This window comes from Schistocerca nitens, chromosome 3 (assembly GCF_023898315.1).
Source record: "Schistocerca nitens isolate TAMUIC-IGC-003100 chromosome 3, iqSchNite1.1, whole genome shotgun sequence".
NCBI classification, from domain to species: domain Eukaryota; kingdom Metazoa; phylum Arthropoda; class Insecta; order Orthoptera; family Acrididae; genus Schistocerca; species Schistocerca nitens.
The window spans coordinates 994,058,665-994,084,654 of record NC_064616.1 but is presented as its reverse complement, the minus strand read 5'-3'; the positions used below and the strand labels follow the sequence as shown (position 1 = coordinate 994,084,654).

At 39.5% G+C, this 25,990-nt stretch overlaps 1 protein-coding gene across 2 annotated transcripts in view; it reads right to left on the bottom strand.

Annotated features, from left to right (window-relative positions):
* LOC126249057 (F-box/LRR-repeat protein 6) overlaps positions 1-25,990 on the bottom strand; it is a 241,118-nt gene that overhangs the window by 185,363 nt on the left and 29,765 nt on the right. The window contains exon 2 of one of the 2 annotated variants that reach the window (XM_049950696.1): positions 16,717-16,848. The exons of the other annotated variant lie outside the window; for it this stretch is intronic. Coding sequence (XP_049806653.1) covers positions 16,717-16,736 — 20 coding nt within the window. The 5' untranslated portion in view covers positions 16,737-16,848. The remainder of the gene's footprint in view (positions 1-16,716; positions 16,849-25,990) is intronic. 2 annotated transcript variants of the gene reach the window in all.

Genomic DNA, 25,990 nt, shown 5'->3' with positions numbered 1-25,990 from the left:
CAAAATTCCAGGACATGTTCAGGTTTGCTTGGACATATGCAGGATTTGACGGTCTACACACGGAAAAATTGGAAAACGTTAAAAACATATGTTTTGACAGAGCACAGGGAAAATTGTGTGACTGTGAAACTGTTGCATTCATTTGTTGCAGTTTATGTGACAAACTCTTATGTTTTCATCACTTTTTTGGGAGTGATTATCACATCCACAAGAAAACCTAAATCGGGCAAGGTAGAAGAATCTTTTTACCCATTCGCCAAGTGTACAAGTTAGGTGGGTAGACAACATATTCCTGTCATGTGACGCACATGCCGTCACCAGTGTCGTATAGAATATATCAGACATGTTTTTCTGTGGAGGAATCGGTTGACCTATGACCTTGTGATCAAATGTTTTCGGTTCCCATTGGAGAGGCACGTTCTTTCGTCTACTAATCGCACGGTTTTGCGGTGCGGTCGCAAAACACAGACACTAAACTTATTACAGAGAACAGAGACGTCGATGAACGAACGGACAGATCATAACTTTGCGAAAATAAAGAAAGTAAACTTTTCACTCGAGGGAAGACTTGAACCAGGGACCTCTTGTTCCAGAGCTGCTCACGCTAACCACGGCGCTGCTGAGCTCATACTATCCTTGATGTTGCCTATCTTGCGCATGGACTACTCAGTTTGTATATTTTGGTTATTTTTTTCATAGTTGCACACAACTTCTTCCTGTTTTCTGGATTGATCTGTGTTCAGTTTTTCAAGGCCTATCCACTGTGCCAACTTATAACTAAATCTGAGGGGGGTGCGATGGGGAGGTTCCCTTGTTAGCAACAGATTGGTCCAGCTGTTTCTTGGACCCAGTTTGTCAGTGTCTATTCATGTGGAAAGACAGCTTTTGTTGGTTGTCACGCCCACATAGAACGAAGCGCAGTGGTTGCAGCTTAGTTTGTAGATTAAATGACTGGCTTTGATGGGATATGTCGTGCTTGTGACTGTAATGGAGTAGATGGTGGTGTGAGGATGTATAGAACAGGTCTTGCATCTAGGTCTATTAGACGGAAAAGAGCCATGAGGAAAGAGGTTAGGAGCAAGGGTTGCATAGTAGGGATGGGTGAGAATATTGTGTAGGTTTGGTGGGCAGCAGAATAGCACTGTGCAAGAGGGGGTTGGGGGGTGGGGGGGGGGTTGGAGGGTAGTGGGTAGAATATTCCTCATTTCAGGGCACAACAAGTAGTCGAAACTCTGGGGATAATGTCATTCAGTTGCTCCAGCCCTGAGTGGTACTGAGTCATGAGGGGAATGCAGGGTACCTTCTGCCACGTACCACAAGATGGCTTGTGAAGTTTGTATGTCAACATAGATGTTGACAGCAATCATGAAATATGTAATGATTCAACCGGCAGCACTAGATGCGGTCTGAACCAGGTATTAGCAGCACTGTGCAAGTAGCTCACATTCGAAGTGCCTGGCTGTCATTTGTTGAATCAGTGTTCGTTTCACCATCTGGCCAATATTTTTTATGCCCCTGTCTCAGTAGGTGCAATGGCCTTTCTGTGGTAGCTTCTCTTGTCTTGATAAGTACAACACTGGTGCATATTATTTGTAGTCTTTATACAAGAACTATTGTAATATAAGCTACAAAAACTTACAAAATTTTAAACAAAATTCATCCAAGCTGTTTTCAGAGCAACTATTTAACCTTTTGCCCCTTTACTTAGGGACACTAAAATTCATTATCATTCTCAGTTTCAAAAACAATCAGGAATAAACTAACTTGCCGAAGAGTAAGTTTTGTCTCTATACACAAAACTAATCACAAAGGTATGAGACAGAACTGGGAAAAGATGCATCAGAAAAAAAATCATTAGGATGTAAGTGAGTAAGAAAAAATAAATGTTTAATGATGATCTCATAAAGTTTGGTTTCAAAGTAAAAAATGGTTCAAATGGCTCTGAGCACTATGGGACTCAACTGCTGTGGTCATCAGTCCCCTAGAACTTAGAACTACTTAAACCTAACTAACCTAAGGACATCACACACATCCATGCCCGAGGCAGGATTCGAACCTGCGACCTTAGCAGTCCCACGGTTCCGGACTGCGCGCCTAGAACCGCGAGACCACCGCGGCCGGCTTTCAAAATAAAGGTTCAAATAAGTTCAACTATTCAGCTTAATGGGCCTGAATAATAAATTTAAATTCTGTCCGATAATATTTATTAAAATCCCATTGGATGTGTATAATGATCAGAAAGAGATAAGCAGGTAGGACATTGCATGACCTTCCAACTGATAGGACAAGCACAGAATAGGGTCTTACAATGGGAAATTGTGGTTCGTTTCATCCTAATTTTCAAGTTAAATAGAACTTAATAATTTTAGTGGCCTGCAGGTATGAAACTGCACAGGCCAGATGACGGAATGCGTAATGCTTTGCCTCACTGCAATAGAATTTCATTTGACAAAATGACTATTTATTTCTCATTTGACATTGTTTTTAATTTACCCACAAGATACTATCACAACTGAAAATGATTTTGAGTAAAGATGAAAGGTGCCTATTATGGGAGAAGTCACTAATGTTAAACAGCTACATTATGACTAAAGTAAGTGCTCAGCTCTGTTGGGAAGTATCGGAACTGTTCTGACAATAGTGAGCTGTAGAGAATTATGGAGCCGGACACTGTCAAGAATCCTCAATTTTGAATGCGTTGAATTCAAATTTTTTGAGTGTATGGGCTTGCAGAGTTTTGATATCTGAAGTTGAGTAACTGTTGCCACAATATTCATGTGATTATGTTCTTCACAAAGTATTCTTTCATTCACTATAATGAATTATCCTTCAAACTGAGCAGCATAACTATGAGGCAGAGACTGCAAGATTAAGCTTACTCCTAACATGTGATACCATGGATATCCTAAAACATGGCAGTATCACATATCAGGACACACTATGTCATATTAAGATATCTTCAACTTGCCACCATCGTAACTGGATTAAGACTCGTATTTTTATTAAGTGGTTTGACAATTTTGTGATTTGTGAAGCCAGATTCAGACTCATATTTTTACTAACTATGTTGAGAATTTTGTAAACTTTTTGAAGCTATCTGGTAATGATCTTATGCTAATACTTGGTGGGCATCACATCACATTTGTGTTGTAGACAAACCAGAGAAAACTGTATCCACATAATCTATGTATCACCTCATTTCACTCATAAAATGCAACTTCTTCTGTTGAATTCATAGAACCATTAAAAACGCTTTATTACCAAACAATAGGAGACTGGTGGGCAATTACTGCAGGACATGTAGTAACCTCATTTTTAATATGAGGTTATTTGGAGTGGCCTACTTGAGAGCAGTAACAATGGAAAATGCTATAAAGGGCCACTGGAAAATGGGACTCTGTCCATGTAACAGGTATATACTGACAGACAATGACTTTGCAATACACCAGGAGTTTGACATACAGGGTAAAAACAACTGCGTGAATGTGAGTCCAAATGGTGTCTGGCCAACTCCCAAAACCAGCCAGCCACACCAAGAGCCACCAACTAGTAATATCAGCACATTATGAATCTATCAACTAGCTAACACCATCTCAATACAGAAAACACATGTAAAACTATTCAAAGAGGTGAAAGCTATAACAGAATCAAAGGACACAGAAGCAAAAACTTTATTCTGGAAAAAGAAAAAGAGAAAAACACAGGAAACATAAGCTTACACTCATTTGGAGTCTGATACAAATTTAATTGAGGACAATGTTTCAGGCCGAATGCATATTCTGCAGTGGCCGTTTCTCTGAAGACTGACACAGAGGAAGGGCACAGTGCATGGAATGCTATCCTTGGGCTCCTGCTGACTGCACTTCTCTTGTACAATAAATGCAAAAAGGAAAGAAAATGTCAGAGAGGCAGCAAGGAAGTGAATATTATTATTTTACTGTTTGCCTGTCCTTATACTGGTCGATATTAACTGCTTTCTATCGCTATCCTGTATAATGACACCATTTCTATTGCAATTAAAATTGACTTGTTTGTGCTTTTTTTTCAAATTTACATGTATTAAATGTTAAGTAGCACTAATTCAATAAATAATGTTAAATTTAACATACAATGATTCTATGTAGATTTCCAGTTAACATACAGACAGTTATATTAAATGTTGAAATATAAAGGGGAGTAATATGAGATGAGGGAAATTTGACATCTGGAATGAGGCTAGTATGAAGTTCACCTACCATTGGCATCAATTACCTGTCTCGTATGGTGAGGCATGGAGGCAGTCAGCCTCTGGAAATATGTCTCATCCTTCGTGAGACTCTCCCACACTTTCAACACTAGGTCCGACAGTTGGTCAGGTGTGTATGTTTACACTTCATCTTAGCCCAAAATTTTTCAATGGGATTCAAGTTCAGCAAACAGACCAGCAGTTCAGGTTAAAATCAGTTTGTTACAAGAACCACTGCCGAATGATTTGCCTCGTGTGAACAATTGAGCAGTCCTCTTGGAACTGGATCACTCCATTGGGATAGAGCATCCTCACACTTGGCACCATTGTATGTTTCATGATGGGCACATAGTGATCTGTGGCAAGATGACAATAAATACAATGAAGCATCCCTGCCCTATCTGATGATATCCATTCTCAGCACGAGATTGTGATGCGGCTACCGTGGGAATGGTACACCGCGTACTGTAGGTCAAAACGTGCTCCCTGTGGCCTGTGGACCGTCATCTGATGCTCATTCGCTGAGCTAAATATTGACTCATCTGAAAAGATGATGTGGTGCCAGTGACAGTTTACATTCACTTCAGTGAGGCAAGCCTATAAAGTTTGTGATCATAAGAGAGGGTCTCTTTATTACTAGCCCCATGAGCTCTAAGGTCAGCATCCTGTAAAGGTGGTTGTGAAAGGTTTGCATGTATCCACAAAAATTGGTCTCATTCTTGCGTTGGGCAGCATTTAAAAAGTGGTTGTTCTGTACAGGTATACAAAATATGGTATTGAGGGGACACAAGCTCTATTTACTTCAGAGGAAACCCAGAGCCTCAAATGCTGCCATGCTACTACCACGTAACTACACAGAACTGTTATTTGTTTACTGAAGGCAGAAACAACTCAGTGTTTCAAACAGATAAAAGCACGTGTTATAATGTACATATAAAGCAATATGTGGTAATAATATGCAATCACAGAAAATCAAAAAGGTCTATAAGTAAAATCATTACAACAAGAAGGCAAAACGCTGCCAAAAGTGTGTTACATGTGGTGCTGCTGCCGTTGCCAGTGTGTGTTGCCTTACCGCTGGGGAGAGCTGCACACAACCGAATGTACCTGAACTTATCGAGAGATGCGAACAGTTTTGTTTTGTCATCTGTACATCCACATTATGTGATTTTATAAACGAGATACAAATAAATTTTAGTTTGTAGTATTAAATCAATAGTAATTCCTTCTACTATTATTTCTCAGGCAGTGATTACTATTTCCAGTAAAATATTGAATCACAGTGGAAAAAGTCTTGCTTCTTGTCAAACAATGTTTTAATATCAAAATGTTCAAAAATTTTGCTTCAGCATTTAATTTTTGGTCTTGGTTAATGTTCATCTGAACAATTATCTTTTCTTTCCGATTACTTTGAATTATCTTTATATAAAAAAGTGTGTGTTAATCTAATGAGTCATGCACTAGTGTGCACTACTCTGGCTGCTCTTCCAAGTACCTCCAATAATATTTACAACAACAAAAATTGTAACTACTAGCAGCAGTGGCAGCCAGTGCAAACATCTACAAATGTGCTACAGATTAGATTAGATTAGTTTTTCGTTCCATTGATCTGTACTGAGGAGATCCTCATGGATGCAGAACATGTCCATTTTCTTTTAGCTGAAATAACAATACTAATAGCATGAGTATGTACAATACATCATTTTTTTAAGCTGAAATAACAATACTAATAGTATGAGTATATACAATACATCATTTGTTTCTATTAAAAAATTCGTCAATGGAGTAGAAGGAGTTGGCCACTAGTAAGTGTTTCAGGCTCCTTTTAAACTGATCTTTATTTCTAAATAAATTTTTTATGTTTGCTGGCAAATTATTGAAGATGAGTGTTCCTGAGTAGTGGACCCCTTTTTGAACTAAAGTAAGTGCTTTTAAGTCCTTGTGCAGATCATTTTTGTTACTGGTATTGTACATATGAACCGAGCTGTTTGTTGGAAAAAGAGATATATTATCTAGGACAAATTTAATTAAAGAGTAAATATACTGAGAGGCAGTAGTTAGTATACCCAGTTCTTTGAAGAGGTTTCTACAGAACGTCCGTTAATTTACTCCACAAATAATACATATTACATGCTTTTGGACTCTGAAAACTTTTGTTTGACTTGAAGAGTTACCCCAAAATACAGGGTGATTCAAAAAGAATACCACAACTTTAAAAATGTGTATTTAATGAAAGAAACATAATATAACCTTCTGTTATACATCATTACAAAGAGTATTTAAAAAGGTTTTTTTTCACTCAAAAACAAGTTCAGAGATGTTCAATATGGCCCCCTCCAGACACTCGAGCAATATCAACCCGATACTCCAACTTGTTCCACACTCTCTGTAGCATATCAGGTGTAACAGTTTGGATAGCTGCTGTTATTTCTCGTTTCAAATCATCAATGGTGGCTGGGAGAGGTGGCCGAAACACCATATCCTTAACATACCCCCATAAGAAAAAATCTCAGGGGGTAAGATCAGGGCTTCTTGGAGGCCAGTGATGAAGTGCTCTGTCACGGGCTGCCTGGCGGCCGATCCATCGCCTCGGGTAGTTGACGTTCAGGTAGTTACGGACAGATAAGTGCCAATGTGGTGGTGCTCCATCCTGCTGAAATATGAATTGTTGTGCTTCTTGTTCGAGCTGAGGGAACAGCCAATTCTCTAACATCTCCAGATACTGTAGTCCAGTTACAGTAGCACCTTCGAAGAAAAAGGGACCAAAAACTTTATTGGCTGAAATGGCACAGAAAACGTTCACCTTAGGTGAGTCACGTTCACACTGAGTTGTTTCCCGCGGATTCTCAGTGCCCCATATACAGACATTGTGACGGTTGACTTTCCCGTTAGTGTGGAAAGTTGCTTCATCACTAAACACAATCTTTTAAATGAAAGATTCATCTGTTTCCATTTGAGCAAGGATAAAATCACAGAAATTGATTCTTTTAATCTTATCAGCTGCAGACAGTGCTTGAACCAATTTCAGACGATAAGGTTTCATAACTAACCTTTTTCGTAGGACTCTCCATGCAGTTGATTGTGGAATTTGCAGCTCTCTGCTAGCTCTGCGAGTCGATTTTCCTGGGCTGCGAACAAATGCTTGCTGGATGCGTGCTACATTTTCATCACTCGTTCTCGGCCGTCCAGAACTTTTCCCTTTGCACAAACACCCATTCTCTGTAAACTGTTTATACCAACGTTTAATACACCACCTATCAGGAGGTTTAACACCATACTTCGTTCGAAATGCACGCTGAACAACTGTCGTCAATTCACTTCTGCCGTACTCAATAACACAAAAAGCTTTCTGTTGAGCGGTCGCCATCTTAGCATCAACTGACGCTGACGCCTAGTCAACAGCGCCTCAAGCGAACAAATGTACAACTAAATGAAACTTTATAGCTCCCTTAATTCGCCGACAGATAGTGCTTAGCTCTGCCTTTTGTCGTTGCAGAGTTTTAAATTCCTAAAGTTGTGGTATTCTTTTTGAATCACCCTGTATTATACCATACGACATTATGGAATGAAAGTAGGCAAAGTATGCAAGCTTTTTCATTTTTATGTCGCCTATGTCTGCTAACACTCGAATTGCAAATACAGATTTGTTAAGGTGTCTCTGCAGTTCTGTGGTGTGCTCCTCCCAACTGAATTTATGATCAAGTTGTAATCCCAGGAATTTAAGACTGTCAACCTCTTCAATCTGCTCTTCCTCATATTTTATGCATATGCTGGGTGGAAACCTCTTACAGGTTCTGAATGGCATATAGTGAGTCTTTTCGAAGTTTAATGTCAGTGAGTTGGCTTTAAACCATTTATTAATAGCCATGAAAATATCATTAGTATATCTTTCTAGAACTACACTCGACATACTATTTATTGCAATACTTGTGTCATCTGCAAACAAAACGAACTCTGCTTCTGGCAGTGTAACTGATGAGAGATCATTAATGTACACAAGAAAAAGCAATGGCCCTAAGATGGATCCTTGTGGGACACCACATGTAATTTCTTCCCATTCTGATGATGAGTGATGACTTAATTCACTAGTCCCTTGCGCTGACACCCTTTCTTTCCTGTTAGCGAGGTATGATTTGAACCATTTTGCAGCACTGCCCATGACACCATAGAATTCTAATTTATTTAAAAGGATGTTGTGGTTCACACAATCAAATGCATTTGACAAATCACAGAAAATATCTGTTGCTTGTTATTTAATGAATTAAGTACATTTTCACTGTAGGTGTAAATAGCCTTTTCGATATCAGAACCCTCCAGAAATCCAAACTGTGTTCTTGATAATATGTTATTTGTGGTCAGATGGTTGAGAGGCTCCTGTATATGACTTTTTCTAAAATTTTTGAGAATGCTGGCAAAAGTGAAATCAGTCTGTAGATTAGATTAGATTTATTTTCATTCCAATTGATCCGTAGTGAGGAGGTCCTCCATGATGTAGAACATGTCAGAAAAACAACAATACATGACAAATATTTACAAGTCAAACAAATAAGCTAGTGTACCATTCCACAGGTCCCAAGTGGCATGGTCGTCATTTTTTAATGAACGCTATATGAAAGAATCACATTACAAATATTAATACACTGTATTTAAAATAAAAAAGTTTTTTATTTATTTATAAGGTAATAAACGTGTAATACAATTACTAAATACTTATTTACAATGGACACAATACTGCACTGAACTGGTGCAGAAGTTAGATTGTTCTTACACACACACACACTTATTTACAATGAACACATTACTGCTCTGAAATTGTGCAGAAGATATATATATATATATATATATATATATATATATATATATATATATATATATATATATATATATATATATATATAAACAAAGATGATGTGACTTACCAAACGAAAGTGCTGGCACGTCGATAGACACACAAACAAACACAAACATACACACAAAATTCAAGCTTACGCAACAAACTATTGCCTCTTCAGGATAGACGGAAGGAGAGGGACAGACAAAAGGATGTGGGTTTTAAGGGAGAGGGTAAGGAGTCATTCCAATCCCGGGAGCGGAAAGACTTACCTTAGGTGGAAAAAACGACGGGTATACACTCGCACACACACACATATCCATCCACACATATACAGACACAAGCAGACATATTTAAAGACTGCTTGTGTCTGACAATATATTTAAATATGTCTGCTTGTGTCTGTATATGTGTGGATGGATACGTGTGTGTGTGCGAGTGTATACCCGTCCTTTTTTCCCCCTAAGGTAAGTCTTTCCGCTCCAGGGATTGGAATGACTCCTTACCCTCTCCATTAAAACCCACATCCTTTCGTCTTTCCCTCTCCTTCCCTCTTTCCTGATGAGGCAACAGTTTGTAGCGAAAGCTTGAATTCTGTGTGTATGTTTGTGTGTCTGTCGGCCTGCCAGCACTTTCATTTGGTAAGTCACATCATCTTTGTTTATATATATATATATATATATATATATATATATATATAGAGAGAGAGAGAGAGAGAGAGAGAGAGAGAGAGAGGGAAACATTCCACGTAGGAAAAATATATCTAAAAACACAGCTGATGTGACTTACCGAAAGAAAGTGCTGGCAGGTTGATAGACACACAAACAAACACAGACATACACACAAAATTCAAGCTTTCGCAACAAACTGTTGCCTCATCAGGAAAGAGGGAAGAAGAGGGAAAGACGAAAGGATGTGGGTTTTAAGGGAGAGGGTAAGGAGTCATTCCAATCCCAGGAGTGGAAAGACTTACCTTAGGGGGAAAAAAGGAAAAAAGTACAGGTATACACTCACACACACACACACACACACACACATATCCATCCGCACATACACAGACACAAGCAGACATTTGTAAAGGGCAAGAGTTTGGGCAGACGCCCAAACTCTTGCCCTTTACAAATGTCTGCTTGTGTCTGTGCGGATGGATATGTGTGTGTGTGCGAGTGTATACCTGTCCTTTTTTCCTTTTTTCCCCCTAAGGTAAGTCTTTCCACTCCTGGGATTGGAATGACTCCTTACCCTCTCCCTTAAAACCCACATCCTTTTGTCTTTCCCTCTCCTTCCCTCTTTCCTGATGAGGCAACAGTTTGTTGCGAAAGCTTGAATTTTGTGTGTATGTTTGTGTTTGTTTGTGTGTCTATCGACGTGCGAGCGCTTTCGTTCTACAGAGAAATGCATCAATGGAGTAGAAGGAGTTGGCCACCAATAAATCCTTTAGGCTCCTCTTAAAATGAATTTCATTGGTTGTTCAGCTTTTTATGGCTGCTGACAAGTTATTGAAAATGTGTGTTCCTGAATAATGCACACCTTTTTGTACAAGACTATGTGACTTTAAATCCTTGTGAAGATTATTCTTATTTCTAGTATTGATTCCATGAATTGAGTTGTTGGTTTGAAAAAGTGATATATTTTTAATGACAAATTTCATTAAGGAAGAAATATATTGGGAAGCAGTAGTTAGTATCCCTAGTTACCTAAACAGGCTTCTGCAGGATCTTCTTGAGTTCACACCACATATAACTCTTACTGCACGTTTTTGTACCTGGAAAACTTTAGCTTGGCTTGATGAATTACGCCAAAAAATACTCCCATATGACATTATGGAATAAAAGTAAGCATAGTATGCCAGCTTTTTCATTTTTATGTCCCCTATGTCTGACAAAATTCGCATTGCAAATAGAGAATTGTGAAGACACTTCAGCAGTTCTGTGGTGTTCTCCTCCCAGTTGAATTTATTATCAAGCTGTAATCCCAAGAATTTAACACTGTCCACTTCTTCTATCTGCTTGCATCGTATGTTAGGCATATACTCGTGGGACACCCCTTACAAGTTCTGAACTGCATGTAGTTTTTTTTTTTTCCAAAGTTTATTGACAAAGAATTGGCTAGGAACCAGTGATTATTGTCCACAAATATTTTATTAGCTGACCTTTCTAAGACTACACTTGATTTGCTATTTATTGCAATGTTTGTATCATCAGCAAACAAAACAAACTTGGCTTCTGGTAATGATACTGATGAAAGGTCATTGATATACGCAAGAAAAAGTAAGGGCCCTAAAATGGAACCTTGTGGGACCCCACATGTAATTAGTTCCCAGTTGGATGATGTCTGATAGCTTGATACGTGTCTCTTTCCTAATAACACCATTTGTTTCCTGCCAGAGATATAAGATTTGAACCATTTCCTGTTACACTATAATGTTGTGACAGTGCCACGACATTTAAAAGTGCCGCTACGTCGGTACGCGAACACGGCGATAGAGGCGCTCCGCAGCTCGGCCGAGCGCGGGAGCGCCACCTGGCTATGAACGGCGCCGGCCGCATGTCACAGCACGGCACGGCAGTCGAATGACGGATACGGAGTTAGTAATATGTAACCCGCTAGAGTTTCTACTTTTGCAGATCCACGCAATTTATTAGTGATTAAAGGTTAAAACATATAATATTCTAATTTACTTAAAAGGATATTGTGATTTACACGGTCAAATGCCTTTGACAGATCACAAAATATACCAGTTGCCTGCAATTTTTTGTCTAATGAATTAAGCACATTTTCACTGTAAGTGTAGATAGCCTTCTCAATATCAGAACCCTTTAGAAATCTGAACTGTGACTTTGACAGTATGTTATTTGAGATAAGATGGTTATAAAGCCGATAGTATGATGGTATCTCTTTATCCCCTTTATCAAATAGAGGCTTAACATCTGCATATTTTAGCCAGTCAGGAAATGTCCCAGTTATAATTGACTGGTTATACAAGTAACTTAGAATTGTACTAAACTCACAAGAACATGCCTTAATTAACTCTGTTGATATTCCATCGTGACCACTAGAATGCTTTGTTTTTAAAGGTTTTATTATGGAAGTTATTTCTTTTGGTGAAGTGAGTGACATATTCATGTACCTGAAGCTATTTGTAAAGGCTAGTTTCAGATATTCAAGGGCATTATTTACTAATCCTGACAATCCCATTCTATCAGTAAAGGATATAAAGCACTTGTTAAATAGATTTGCCACACTATGTCCATCGGTTACTAATGTGTCATCTACCCTTAATGCTATTTGCTCCTGTTCCTTTCTGGTTCTATCAGTCTCCTCTTTCACTATATCCCATTTTGTTTTTATTTTGTTCCCTGACATTGCTATCTTCTTCTCGTAGTGCATTTGTTTAGATGTCTGAAATACTTTTTTTAATATTTTACAGTATTCCTTGTATTTAGCTAAATCATCAGCATTGGAGCTATTCTTGGTCAACAGATACATTTTCGCGAAGACAGTAACTTGTTCTCGAAAGAACAGTTACTGTTGATGACCGTGCAGCTTTTCCCTGGAATAAATGATGACTGACTGACAACCTAAGCTGCCGACAGGTGTTGTTGATATACCTCGATTCATTTTCAGCTGTCCACATCGAGGTATATCAACAACACCTGTCGGCAGCTTAGGTTGTCAGTCAGTCATCATTTAGATACATTTTCCTTACAGGAAATCTTTATTCCATGTGTAATCTATGGTTTTATTATATACTTCTGTTTAATTTGAGTAACTTTTAGAGGAAAACAGTTTTCAAACATGGTACTGACATTGTTTATGAATGTATTATATTTTTCATTCATGTCATGAGGAACTATAAACATCTTTCCAGTTCATATCTTTGAGCAGTTTTCTAAAACACTCAATTTTTGGTTGATTGACTACTCTCCTGTACTCAGATTTAGCAGTCTTGATAATCTGCTTAGAATTTACATCTAAAAACAAGGAGCTGCATGTCATGATCTGATAGTCCATTTATTACAGGTTTTATGATATGATTTTGGTCCTTTGATTTGTCTATAAAAAGGTTATCAATGGCTGTCCTTGAGGATTTAGTGATCCTAGTTGGAAAGTTTACAGCGTGAGTTAGATTGAAAGACAAAATTACTAACTGCAGTAAATGTTTACTGGAAGATTGCATTAGAAAATCTGTATTAAAGTCACCAGCAATCAAAATTTCTTTGTTTCTTCCTGTTAAATATCCCAAAAGAGTTTCTAGATGATTTATGAATAGATTATAATTTCCTGCAGGTGCTCGGTAAATAGTTACTATTATATAGGATCTGTTATGGAACTCAACTTCTGTTGCACATGCTTCCAGATGCTGCTCTAAACAGAACTTTTTTTTAAAAAATTCATATTAAATCTGCTGTTATACTCACTTTTTTATGACTATCTATAGCCTTTTGATTTACAAGGTAGTAATCATAACTAAACTGAATATATTAATTTTATGTAGATAAACTGAACAGTTTAAATATATTTAAATTTTACAATTAATTGCTCAACAGTGCAAAGAGTAAAAAAATTAGGAAAAAAACTGTTGATAGCAGCAGGAATCAAACCCCAGCCATCAAATTGCAAATCCACAGTCTTAACCACTTGACTACTGTGCTGTTCCAAAATTTGTCAGTAGAGATAACCATGAACCATCCACTGCAACTGCTCCACAAAAATCCCTCATACTCTACACTTGCACAATGCGTTACATGCAGTTTCACAGAAAAATATTGGCCTGGCACTGTGAGCAATGTAGTATTGTAGTGCCAGAAGGGATGCCATCACATAAGAGCATGTGCAGTTATAAAACAGACAGCTGTGTCCCTTCTATGGGTTCATTGTAAAACAGCTGATCATCATTTCAGCACTTGACACTAGTTTGTACTTATTTCAGAGAGAGCACTACAAAACATGTTTCCATGCATTTTATTTGCACACCAGTATACATTTAAAGAGAAATGGTGTAATTTTAGGGTGATTTTGGCTCACATTCAAAGAGAAATGGTGTAATTTTAGTGCAATTTCCAGCTCACATTTGACAAGAACTGGCACTTTAAAAAAAAAAAAAAAAAAAGTGCACACTGCGTCTTCAGGAACGTTTTCTCTAATCCTGATATCTGTAGAAATTGAATGAATTTTCTAGGAAAGTTCAACATTTCAGCAAGTCTGGCATCTTCACTTGAAATTTTATCATATTTTATTCTTGGTGTTCGTTGCTCACCTTCTTCTATTCAGCAGACTTTTGAGTCTGAATTTCATTTCTTCCTTTCACATATGACTTTGTTTAATGGTTATTCACTGTTTAGAACATTCTATGACTTTACTGCCAGTGCCATTTTAGTAACCATTGTTTTCATTTCCTCAGTGGCATGCCATTCCCTTTTGAGATTTTCAAGAGGGCATATTCAAATTTTAGCCACTTCAAAGAATTATGGTTGGAGGAAAAGTTAAGCTCAAGGCTATTAGAGTTAATTAACAACTTTTTACTTAATCTGAGTCGGGACTTGCTGGAACAAAACTTTACCTTAATTGACAAACATGAGATTTTGTGAAATAATGAACTCTTCTTGGGTGTCTCCAATGTCTTCTATTATAGGGATAAGCTGAGAAATGATTTGGCAGTAATTTTAGCTTCAGGATTTCATAGAATCTGATTCCCGATTTCATTGATTGTTTTGATTGTTTAGTGGGCAGGGTATAATTCAACAGCATTTCTGGGTCTCTTTTCCCTTGCAGTCTGCACGTGAATTTTTGAATGATGTGGAATTTTCACTGTAGGTTCAACTAGTAGATCTGAAACGACTTTTTTTTCCATTGTACTTCATCGTCAATGCATGGCCACTGGTTTGATGGATAATACCGAAATTCTTTCAGAAGGTAGCATAGAGTTCAGTAAAAAGCTGGTAATATTTATTCTGTTTGCAAACAGAGAGTCAAACTAAGGTGGTTTGTTACAGACTGAGACTGCAAATTTGCAGTTTAAGAGTCTAGTTTAACAATTCACAGTATTTTTATAACTGTGCCATGTTTCTTGAAATATTAACATCTGAATGTTACAGCTGTATCATACAGTTGTTAAATACAGTAAATAAAGTTGTGGTATAATGTAAATTGTGCTTCCAGTCAGCACAGTGCAAAAAGCACCAATAACAAATTTGTTTAAGATTGTCCATCACAATATTAAATAGTAGGGTGCTCAAAGTGGGCCTCAGAATGACCATCTGAGGGCTGATAGAGTGAATGTGTTGAAACTGAAAATAATTTGCTTATAACATGTTGTAGTAGTAGAAATTGTACTAATTCTATTGGATTCATTTAAGATCTGTGCAAAATATCTACCAGCTTATGCACTCATCAATATGTACATTTATGAATGAGCTAGTCATGTTTATAAAGTGATATGTGTACAGAGTGGAACTACAGGCGTTTTTGTTGTGACACATTTACGATAACGTAATAAAGTTTCCTGGTTACTAAGTAATCAGGCACATAAAAGTATCATATTAAATGGCATACTGCAACACCTTAGGCAAGACACACAAGTCTTGGGGCCTTAGGAGTTCATGCTCACGAGTACCAATGTCAGAAATAATGCTCACGCATGATTTTACATGCTCTTTAATATAATATTTATGGGTTTCTAATTTTTCAAAAAACAAATTGCAAATACAAAATTGTTAATGCTTTCACAGCCACTTGCTGACAAATTGACTGCTGGGTTCTGTCTCACATTGTGAGTGTGGTAGCTCTTCTCCCCAGTGAGAACTTTTGTGTCAGCAAATTTTATTATGTGGTCAGTCTCACAGAGGACGTGCCAATGTCTCCACATGTCGCAACTGGCAATACAGTTTATGATCTTTGACCCTGGTGCTGACTGATCATCCAGTCATTCCAACACAATCCTATTCACATGTACTAGGTATGTGGTGTACTATACACATTGCAAGTGAGAGCCTTTTGTCCTTTTCTGATTTGACACTCTATTTCACTTTTTTTGTCAGTCTGTAAACAGCCTTTACACTGTTTGCGCAATGTATGGCTGATTCTATATTTCACCCTGGGGATGTATCGCACAAAGGCTGTATCCAACATTTCTTCTTCCGATGCGTCAGTTCGTTGAGTGTTAAATTTAGTGACACTTCTTATGTAACTGGTGGAGCACCCATTGCTCTCAGAATACTTTCCAAAGGGTCTGAGGTGCTGCAGCTACAGATTTGTCTTGTGCATCTTATGAACATTTTAATCATGCATCTTTTCTGGCTCTGGTGGAGATTTGACAGTTTGTGCAGGTATCAGGCCATGTGTGTTAGTTTTTGATATACACTCTGTCCCAGTTTGTCATCATCAGTTGTAACCAGCACATCTAGAAAGGGTAGCTGTTGGGTCTTTTCTACCTCCACAGCAAATTTTATGTTTGCTTGGACACTGTTCAGATGTCTTAGTAAGTCACTAAGCTGTACTCTACCAACCTTGAAAACATTTTCTACTGCCACTGTGTGCAGCAGTCAAGTTGTTTCTGTATTCTCCTGTAAGCGATGCTGCTGTTCTTATCGCAGTCACTGTGACGTGTGCTGCTACTTAGTTAATTTAAAATGTTCAAAAGTTGCTAATCCATACTTACAAAGTCTCTCTGTGATGCATAAATTTGCTCACAAAGAAAAGCTTGTACCATTCTGTTGTAGATACGAAGTGCTTGGGCAGTGGTGATTACGACATATTTCAGCAAATTTGGTGTGGCTCCTTCATCCCAGCACTGCAACAAAAAGGTGAGAGAGGGCAGCAAACAGGTTTTCTTCTTCTTTCTCTGGTCAAGATATTGGTATAATCTACAAATATTCTCCCCATAGAGGTGCAGTACAAAACTCTTAACACTTTCAGGCCCACTTGACAAATTGCCTGTTGGTGCTCTCTCAGGTTCTTTGGTCGATATTTGATGATATTTCTGACATCTCGCCAGCAAGTCAAAACTTCACCCTGCATTGATTGTGGCGGACTGGAGTCGAGCCTGCGGTTGCAGATTATATGTACCTGTCACATCGACATTCGAGGTCTTTTCCATTGTCATTACTGTTGTGGTTCTCACCTTGCCATACATTGTGCAAACATGGTGTTAACACTGTTTACAAACTGACACAGAAATCAAAACATGTGTCAACTCGGCAAAGGGCAAAACGAACCCTCTTGCAATGTTGGAATATACCGCACACCCTGTATGTGTGGAAAAGCTTTTATTGCAATGACCAGAATATGAATCAAGACCAGGATCACAAACATAAGTGGTACTGAACGTTGGAACAGGTGGAGAAATCAGCCACAGTGAAGCCATGCTGTGTGAGGCTGACTATATAATAAAATTTGCCGACACATTAGTTCTTGCATTGGAGAAGAGTTACCACACTCTCTTGTTCTGGAAAGCCATAAAAATCTACAAACATGGCGATAGTTTCAACAAGGAAGACGAAATCCTCAAGGTGAACAGATCCTGGATTCCCGTACTGCAGCAAATGATCGTTGCACACAGTAAGGGGAAAGCCACAGCTATAATGACAACAGAAAAGCCCTCAGACATTGGTGCGACAGGAACACATAATTTGCAGCTGCGATCTTGACTCCAGCCTGCCAACAGCAATGTGGTGTGACTCTTCAACAATGACAGTCACTCATGCTAATGAGATTTCAGAAATATTGTGAAACATCGACCAAAGAACCCAAGAGAACCAACAGGCACTTTGTCAATAAGTGGCCATGAAAGCGTTTACAGTTTTGTACTAGACCTCTACAAGGAGGAGATCTGTAAACTGTACCAATGTCTTGACCAACAAACAAAGAAGAAAACCTGTTTGCTGTCCTCTCTCACCTTCTGTCGTGATGCCAGAATGAAGAGGTCACACCAAATTTGCTGAAATGTAAGTGCCTAATCACCACTGTCCAAGCACGTAGTACCTACAACAGAATGCAACGAGTTTTCCTTTGTGAGCAAATTCATGCACCACAGAGAGACTTGGCAAGAATGGATGAGCAACTTTTGGACATTTTAAGTCAACTAAGTGGAAGCATGCACCAAGATGAATGGGATAAGATCAACTGCATCACTCACAGGATCATGCAGAACAAACTCAAGTGCTGCACAGAGTGATAGAAGAAAATGTTTGCAAGACACAGAAAGTGACTGACAAGTTGATTCCCAACAGCTTACATAAAGTGGTCACCCTCAGTGAATGACCACTGTCCTCAGAGGAACAGGGAATTTTGCTAACATCCCCAGAACTATACCTATGGAGTACATCATTTCTAACACTGAAATGACCATGTGGATCACCAGGATACTGTATCGAGCGAAACCAGCAGCTTGAAACCTGAAGAAGGAAGAGTTACAAGCTATCAAGAGCCATAATGCTGACAAGAATATATTAGGACTGCCTGTTGACAAGGGAATGGGATCACTGTAATGAAGACCAAAGATTACGAGCAGAAGATTCGGGACTAATTAGATATGAAGACATACTGAAAGCTAAGTACAGATCTGATTCAGCAGATCACTTGTAATACGACTCAGTTAATCAAGGCATCTTCTCGCTCTGCCAATTTACAGAGGAACCTGTGCAACACAGAAGCCTTACAACCTCAGCTGTATGGATTACAAAAAATCCATAATGATGACGTTCCACTAAAACAAACTGTAACCACTCTTGACTCAGCAACATATAAAATGGTCAAACGCATGGCCCCTCTGCTTCAGCCGCACATGGCAAAGACCGACACAAACATAAAGGATTTGGGACATTTGACTGAGAAGTGGACAAGACTAAAATGTGGACCAAACAACATCCTGGTCAGGTTGGATGTTGGTTCTCTGTTTGCAATAGTGCCACACAATGATGCTCTGCAATATATAAGTTCAAGTTTCTCACATGACGTCACCAGGGTCTATCATGTATGTCTTACTACGTACTGTTTCACGTGGAATAGCAACTTCTATGAATAGCTGGAAGGCATCACCACGGGTATTCCACCTTCAATGGCACATTCACTGTGTGGAGTCATGGCGAGGAACCGCTCAGTGATTTCTTAAGACATCTGAACAGCCTGCATCCAAACACAAAATTTACTAGGACGTAGAAAAGAACAGCTAGATATACTGTTGGATGGTGACAACCTGGGATATAGCACGATTCAAAAACTGACACGCATGGACTAACACCTGCACAAACTATCAAATCACCACCCGAGCTAGAAAAGAGGAATGATTAATACATCGTAACCTCCACAGCACCTGGGTTGTGAGATGCAACACATAGGTTCTGTGGAGCAATGGGTACTCCACCAGTTACATAGGAAGTGTCAAGAGAAACAAAACTCAATGAAGTGACACATCAGAGGAAGAAATGCTGGGTACAGCCTTTCTGTGATATACCCCAGGGTGATGTACAGAATTGCCATCAAGGCTATTTACAAACTGAAAAAGAAGGTCAAAGGATGACATAAGTACATGTGAAGGACAAAAGGCACACACTTGCAAAGTCACGAATATACCTCATACCCTGTGCATGTGGAAAAGACTGTGTTGGAATGACTGGCGATCAGTCAACACCAGGATCACTGAATATAAATGGTATTGCAGGTTGGCACAGGTGGAGAAATTGGCTGTAAGAGAGCACATGCAATGTGAGACTGAGCAGAAAACCACAAACATGACTAGAGCTTCAACAAAGAGGAAAGCTTCAAGGTGACTGGATTCATGTGCTGCAGCGAATGACCACTGCAGGTAGCATGGGGAGAATCACACTGGTAATGAGTACGGAAAAGTTCTAAGATGTTGATACAACTGGTACAAGCAATCTGTGTCCATGAGCTCAGCTCCAGTCCTCCACCAGCAATGGAGGGTGAAGCTCTGACAATGCCAGCCTCTCACGCTGACAAAACATCAGAAAAATTGTCAAACAAATGTTGCCTGAAGAACCCCTGACAGAAGCCAACAGGCAATTTGTCGAATTTTAGATAGTTCTGAGACAAATTAGTGATAATTTACCATGTAAAGGAGTGCACCTGCCGTGATTACAAGATTTAATTATTTTCTAGGGAAGAATAACTAGAGGGCCACTGTGATTTCCAATACAAAATCGTGAACTGATACAATACTCCTGACTGAATCTCTCATCCTCCAAAATGTGTCCACTGTTGTGAAATTTCCTGATGGAATAAAATTGTTTGTTGGACCAAGACTTGAACTTTGCCTTTCTAAGAGCAATGCTTTTAAGTGACTGAACTATCTAGGCATGAACCATGGAGCCACCTTCATAGCTTCATCAGTTTCAAAATCACCACAAATTCTTTTAGCTGATTCATTTTTTTCTGTAACCAAATTTCCTGTGATATAGTCATACTTGAGATATATGACTTTATGTGACTAAATTGAGCTTTGATAATGTCAGATCAAATTAAATTCAAGAATTATGCAATTGCAAAGTTAGCTACTGTAGAAAACAAACAAATTTTGCCTCCAACATTTTATAATCTGTTCTTCCTTTTTCACTGAAATTGCAATAACACTACCTTGCACAAGTAAATTGCAGTATTTCTTCTGTACAGCTATAAAAGCATACGTTTACAACATTCTTCTTTTCCCTCTTAAATAAAACTATACTTTAAAAACATACAGTATGCTTTTTCATTCAAGTATTATACACAGTTAGTTTTAAGATAGTTTCTAACAATCTTAGTTGCAAAACAAAAACTTATTGAATTTCAGCTTGTTTTTTATTCAACACTTTTAAAATGTTATGTCGGAAATGTGTGCCGCACAAAATATTTAGGTTCTGAATGTGCAATTGGTAGGCACTAAAAGGTCTCTCTTTGAGTTATATAACTGGCACTTTACAGTTCTACTGACACTAACATCAATAAAATGCATTAGATGTTCATAAATGAGAACGTAGCAGAGGCCTCTCACATATGACATGTGGCAGCCTTCTTCAAAGTGTCAACTTTGTTTATAACTTACTTGGTTAAATTTAGCTAGTACGAATAGCATTAAACAGTATAATGATAATTTATCGTTAATACATTGTACAGATTAAGTTTGTACCATTTGTTTGTATTTTGTTTAGGTATACCTTGACTAGATTGACATGCCTGAAGGTTCTCCTTCATTGTGGAATCCATGAAATATGATGAATGCATGAATGAAAGTACAGGGATGGAATTAATGTATAATGTCATTTCATCAACCAAACAAAAGAGTGACGCAAGTTCAAATCAGTATTACCAGACAAAGAGTTAAAGAGCGTTTCTCTAAACTACAAGTCCAGATCTACTGCTGTGCTGTGTCATTTCATGGCTTACTGCACAAGTACACAAGGGTTTATGGTGGCATGGCCAAGTAAATATGTCAGCCCATTAGGATCCATTAATGAAACACCACAATCAACTATGCAAATTCTATACGTGGCTTGTCAGAAGGTTCAGTCTTTTAAAGTCAGTTTCTTTTTTGCATTATCACCTGGCTCTCTAATTGCCTAGGCACATGACAAACATATTTGCTGATGACATTAAAAGTGAACTGAAGAGCTAGGCAAGTATGGGCCAAATTTCTGAGAAGCTGTATGATCGGTGCAGTACTGTGTAGTAAATGTCACTTTAAAATGATGAGCTCCTGGTCACTCTGTATGCTTTATCTGCAAAGAAATGTAACAAATTTCAGTATATTTTCATTAACATATCAAGATTTATTCAGTTCAGTCTTAAATAACAGTATTTTTTGGAAAAAGGGGAAAGGATGAGAAATAAAGCTAGAAATGTTTCTCAAAATATTGAAATAATAATGTTCCAGTGTGTGTGTTGTCTCATCATTGCCAGTATATTCCTCCACTACATTTGTAAATTGTGCAAAAGTATGTAAGTATCTATTTTGTCAAAAATTACAGTCACAGACTATAAAGGAAAACATCCATTAATTCTCATAGATCATAAAATCAGCAATCAGTCAATGCTAATTATCTCATTTATTAAAAGAGAGCTATCACTGGTTTTGATATAGAATTTTTGATGATACAAACCATCCACGAAACTTTTACATTGGTTGGAATCTGGAGATGAACCTGTTGGTTCAAAACTGGTAATGACTTTATTTTTAATAAGTAAAATAAGTAATAGTGGTTGGTTTTCATTTTTAGTAAGAATCAAACTCCATGAGATAAGCATTCCAAGATTAGACAGAAAAGCATGGTAAAACACAATAATATTAAATAACAAAGTAGCAATGTCAGCTGAATTGTAATCAAGCAAGAGAAACTGTCTACCAACAATGTTAAAAGTATTTACAGTGACTAACCCTTAAAAGCTACCCCAAGGTCACTCCAAATCAGGCATTTTAACTATGTACTGATACATAATTTTCTAGATTCAGATCTTTTCAAATTATATTACATGCACTAAAAAGAATGATAAATTTAATCTTCTTATAAGCAATAATATGTTTAATAGAGGACGTAATTACAAAAAGAATGCTACTAAAAAATTCTGTGTTTGTCTTTTTATATGGTGGTATCACATACTACTACTTTTTTCTTATTTTCCTTACTCTTCTTTCTCCTCCTCCTTCTCATAGCACAGTCATATTACGCAAGGAAGCTTTTGTTATCTTAAGATGCTATGGGTATGGGCCTTGCTCCATGAGCTTCATTTTCGTCATGTCCTTTGGACAGTTGGCAGTCAAGGAGTCACAGCCCTGCCACGTAATTTCCTCATTTAGCTGTACTAATGGAAAGACTTCTCATCACGACTGAGTCATTTGATCAGCTTAAGAAGTGGCAGTAACATACTAATCCGGACTCCGTAACGAGGGTTGACTGAAAAGTAATTCCTCCACCTTTGTAGCTCTTCAACAGTTGGCAGCATTGGTATGTGGCAGGTACTGGCTTGTTCCATAGCCTCTTCTCTACAGCTCCAGTTGGCGGGAAGCCTTAGCACTGAACAGATGTATTGTTACACTGGAACCTGTTGTGACAGTGCCACGACATTTACAGTGCTGCCACGACAGTACGCGCAAACGGCGACAGAGGCGCTCCGCAACTCGGCTGAGCGTGGGAGCGCCACCTAGCTACGAACGGCGCCGGCCGCACGTCACGGCACGGCAGTCGAATAAGAGATACTGCGTTGTTATCATGTAACCAGCTATTGTTTCTAAGTGAGTGTGTTTGAATATCCACGCAATTATTGGTGATTAAAGGTTATAACACTTTTTGGCAACGAGGATGGGATATTTTCACTGGGTTGTGGATTTATGTGTTCGTGACGGGGCAGACATGGAACAGCTTATGCAAGTGCTCATTGAACAACAAACACAGCTGACGGCTGCTATTCAGGCACAACAACCACAGCTGACGGCTGCTATTCAGGCGTTGTCGACGTCGCTTACTCATCGTCTGTCTTCCTCTTCTCCGCCTCCATTCCCTCCTTACAATGAGGCCACTGAAGACTGGGACGATTATGAGAAGCGTTTGCGGCAACACTTCTTGGGTTTCGGCGTTGTCGACGCTCCTATGTGTAAGTCGTTATTTCTATCTTGGATTTCCCCACAGATCTATCAGCTGCTATCTCAGTTAGCCCCTCTGCGGGAACCTGCCTCTCTGTTCTTCCAAGAAATGTGTGACTTATTGTCTGACTATTACCGAAAAAACACCCACGTTGTTGCCGCCCGCGTGGCGTTCTACCGGTGTCGTAAACAGCCCCATCAATCTTACCGGGCTTGGGCAGCGGAACTACACGGTCTGAGTAGGAAATGTCAGTTTGTCACGGACACTCATCATGAGTCTCATGCTGATTCAATGGTTAGGGATGCTATTCTACGGCTTGCTCCTGATAAAGAAGTTCGGCAACGTGCCCTACAACTGCCAAACCCGTCGTTGTCGGAAGTTCTAAGCATCGCTCAATCCTTTGAAGTGTCTCACACTGCTGGCGCGCAAATAGACGCGTGGTGTGATGTAGGCGCTGTACAGTCAACTTTCGACACGGACAATTTGCCTGTCTCACAGGAGAACGAAGATGTGGCGGCGGTTCACTCGCGTAAACAACGTCGCGTTGCGCCACAATGCTCGCAGCGAAAACAGCAACCACAGAAGCAGGTTCGTTCCGCACTTCCTTCTTGTCCACGTTGTTTCGTACAGCGTGACAGGGCCGCGTGTCCAAAACGTTGGGCCACGTGTAATTCCTGTAGGAAAAAAGGCCACATTGCTTCTGTGTGTCAGTCCCCTAAAGTTCCTGTCGACGAGGACGAGGCATCGGACATGGATGTTAACTGTGTGCTTTCTCAAACAAATAAGTTGTTTGTTACTGTTCATGTTCTGGATAAAGACATTCGCATGCAAGTGGACACTGGCTGTGCAGTAATTCTCATTAATTCTCGCACATATTTGGAGTTGGGCTCCCCTCCCTTGTCTCCAGTTACGCGAAATCTGAGAACTTATAATAAACAGAAAATTCCTATCATTGGCCAGTTTGATGCTTCCACTGCCTACAAGTCTGTTGTTAGGCCCCTCACGTTTTATGTGGTGGATCATGCGGGCACTGAAAACCTGTTCGGTTATGATGCTTTCCAGTTGTTCGGGTTCTCCATTGATGATGATGTGCACCTCATATCTGAGGATATTCCGTATCAACAGCTGGATGGATTGTGTTCTGAATTTTCGTCCGTGTTCTTTGCTGGTCTGGGCCGTGCCAAGGATTTTGAAGCCCACATTACTCTTAAACCTACAGCTAGCCCTAAGTTTTTCCGGGCACGCCCTATTCCGGTGGCATTGCGTGCACCTGTCAAGGCTGAGATAGACAGGTTAACAGCTTCAGGGATTCTCCTTCCTGTTACCTCCAGCGAATGGGCATCACCCATCGTGGTGGTTTCTAAACCAAATGGGAGTCTGCGATTGTGTGGTGATTTTAAAGCCACTGTCAACGCTCAGAGCCTCATTGACACTTATCCTCTTCCCCGTGCTGAGGAGTTATTTACCAAGCTCGCTGGGGGCCAGTTCTTTTCCAAACTTGACTTATCGGAGGCGTACCATCAGTTGCCGTTGGATGCTTCTTCCAAGGAATTTCTTGTCATCAACACTCCTTGTGGGTTATATCAGTACCAGCGGTTACCATTTGGTGTCGCTAGCACGCCGGCCATTTTTCAGCGGTTTTTGGAACAGCTCACGGCTTCCATTCCCGGCTGCATAAATTATCTGGATGACATTGTTGTCACGGGGGCCTCCACTGAGGAGCACCTTCGCAATTTGCATTCCCTGTCTCGGGTTTTGCATTCGGCTGGGTTGAGGTGCTATCTGGACAAGTCACAGTTCTTCCAACCCTCCATTGTGTATCTTGGTTTCCACTTGTCCCGTGAGGGTATACGTCCTCTACGTCAGCACGTTGCGGCCATTAACACTCTACCCCGGCCATCTACAGTCAAAGAACTTCAGGCGTTTCTAGGCAAGATTGCTTATTATCATAAATTCATTCCATCCGCGGCGGCGGTAACTCATCCTCTGCATCAGCTGTTACGCAAAAACGTCCCTTTCTGTTGGTCCGACGAGTGTGAGCAGGCTTTTGTCTGCCTGAAGGCTCATTTGCAGTCGGCGCCTTGTCTTGCCACATTCCGTCCAGGTCAGCACTTGGATCTGGCAACTGACGCGTCACAGTATGGCCTAGGGGCTGTTCTCGCCCATCGATATGAGGATGGGTCGGAACGACCCATCGCCTATGCTTCCGAGACCCTCAACGATGCGCAACGGCGTTACTCTCAAATCGAAAAGGAGGCGCTCGCTATCATTTATGCTCTAAAAAAGTTCAGCGTTTTTTTGTATGGTTCTAAGTTTCACCTTATCACCGACCACAAGCCGCTGGTCTCTCTGTTCAGCCCA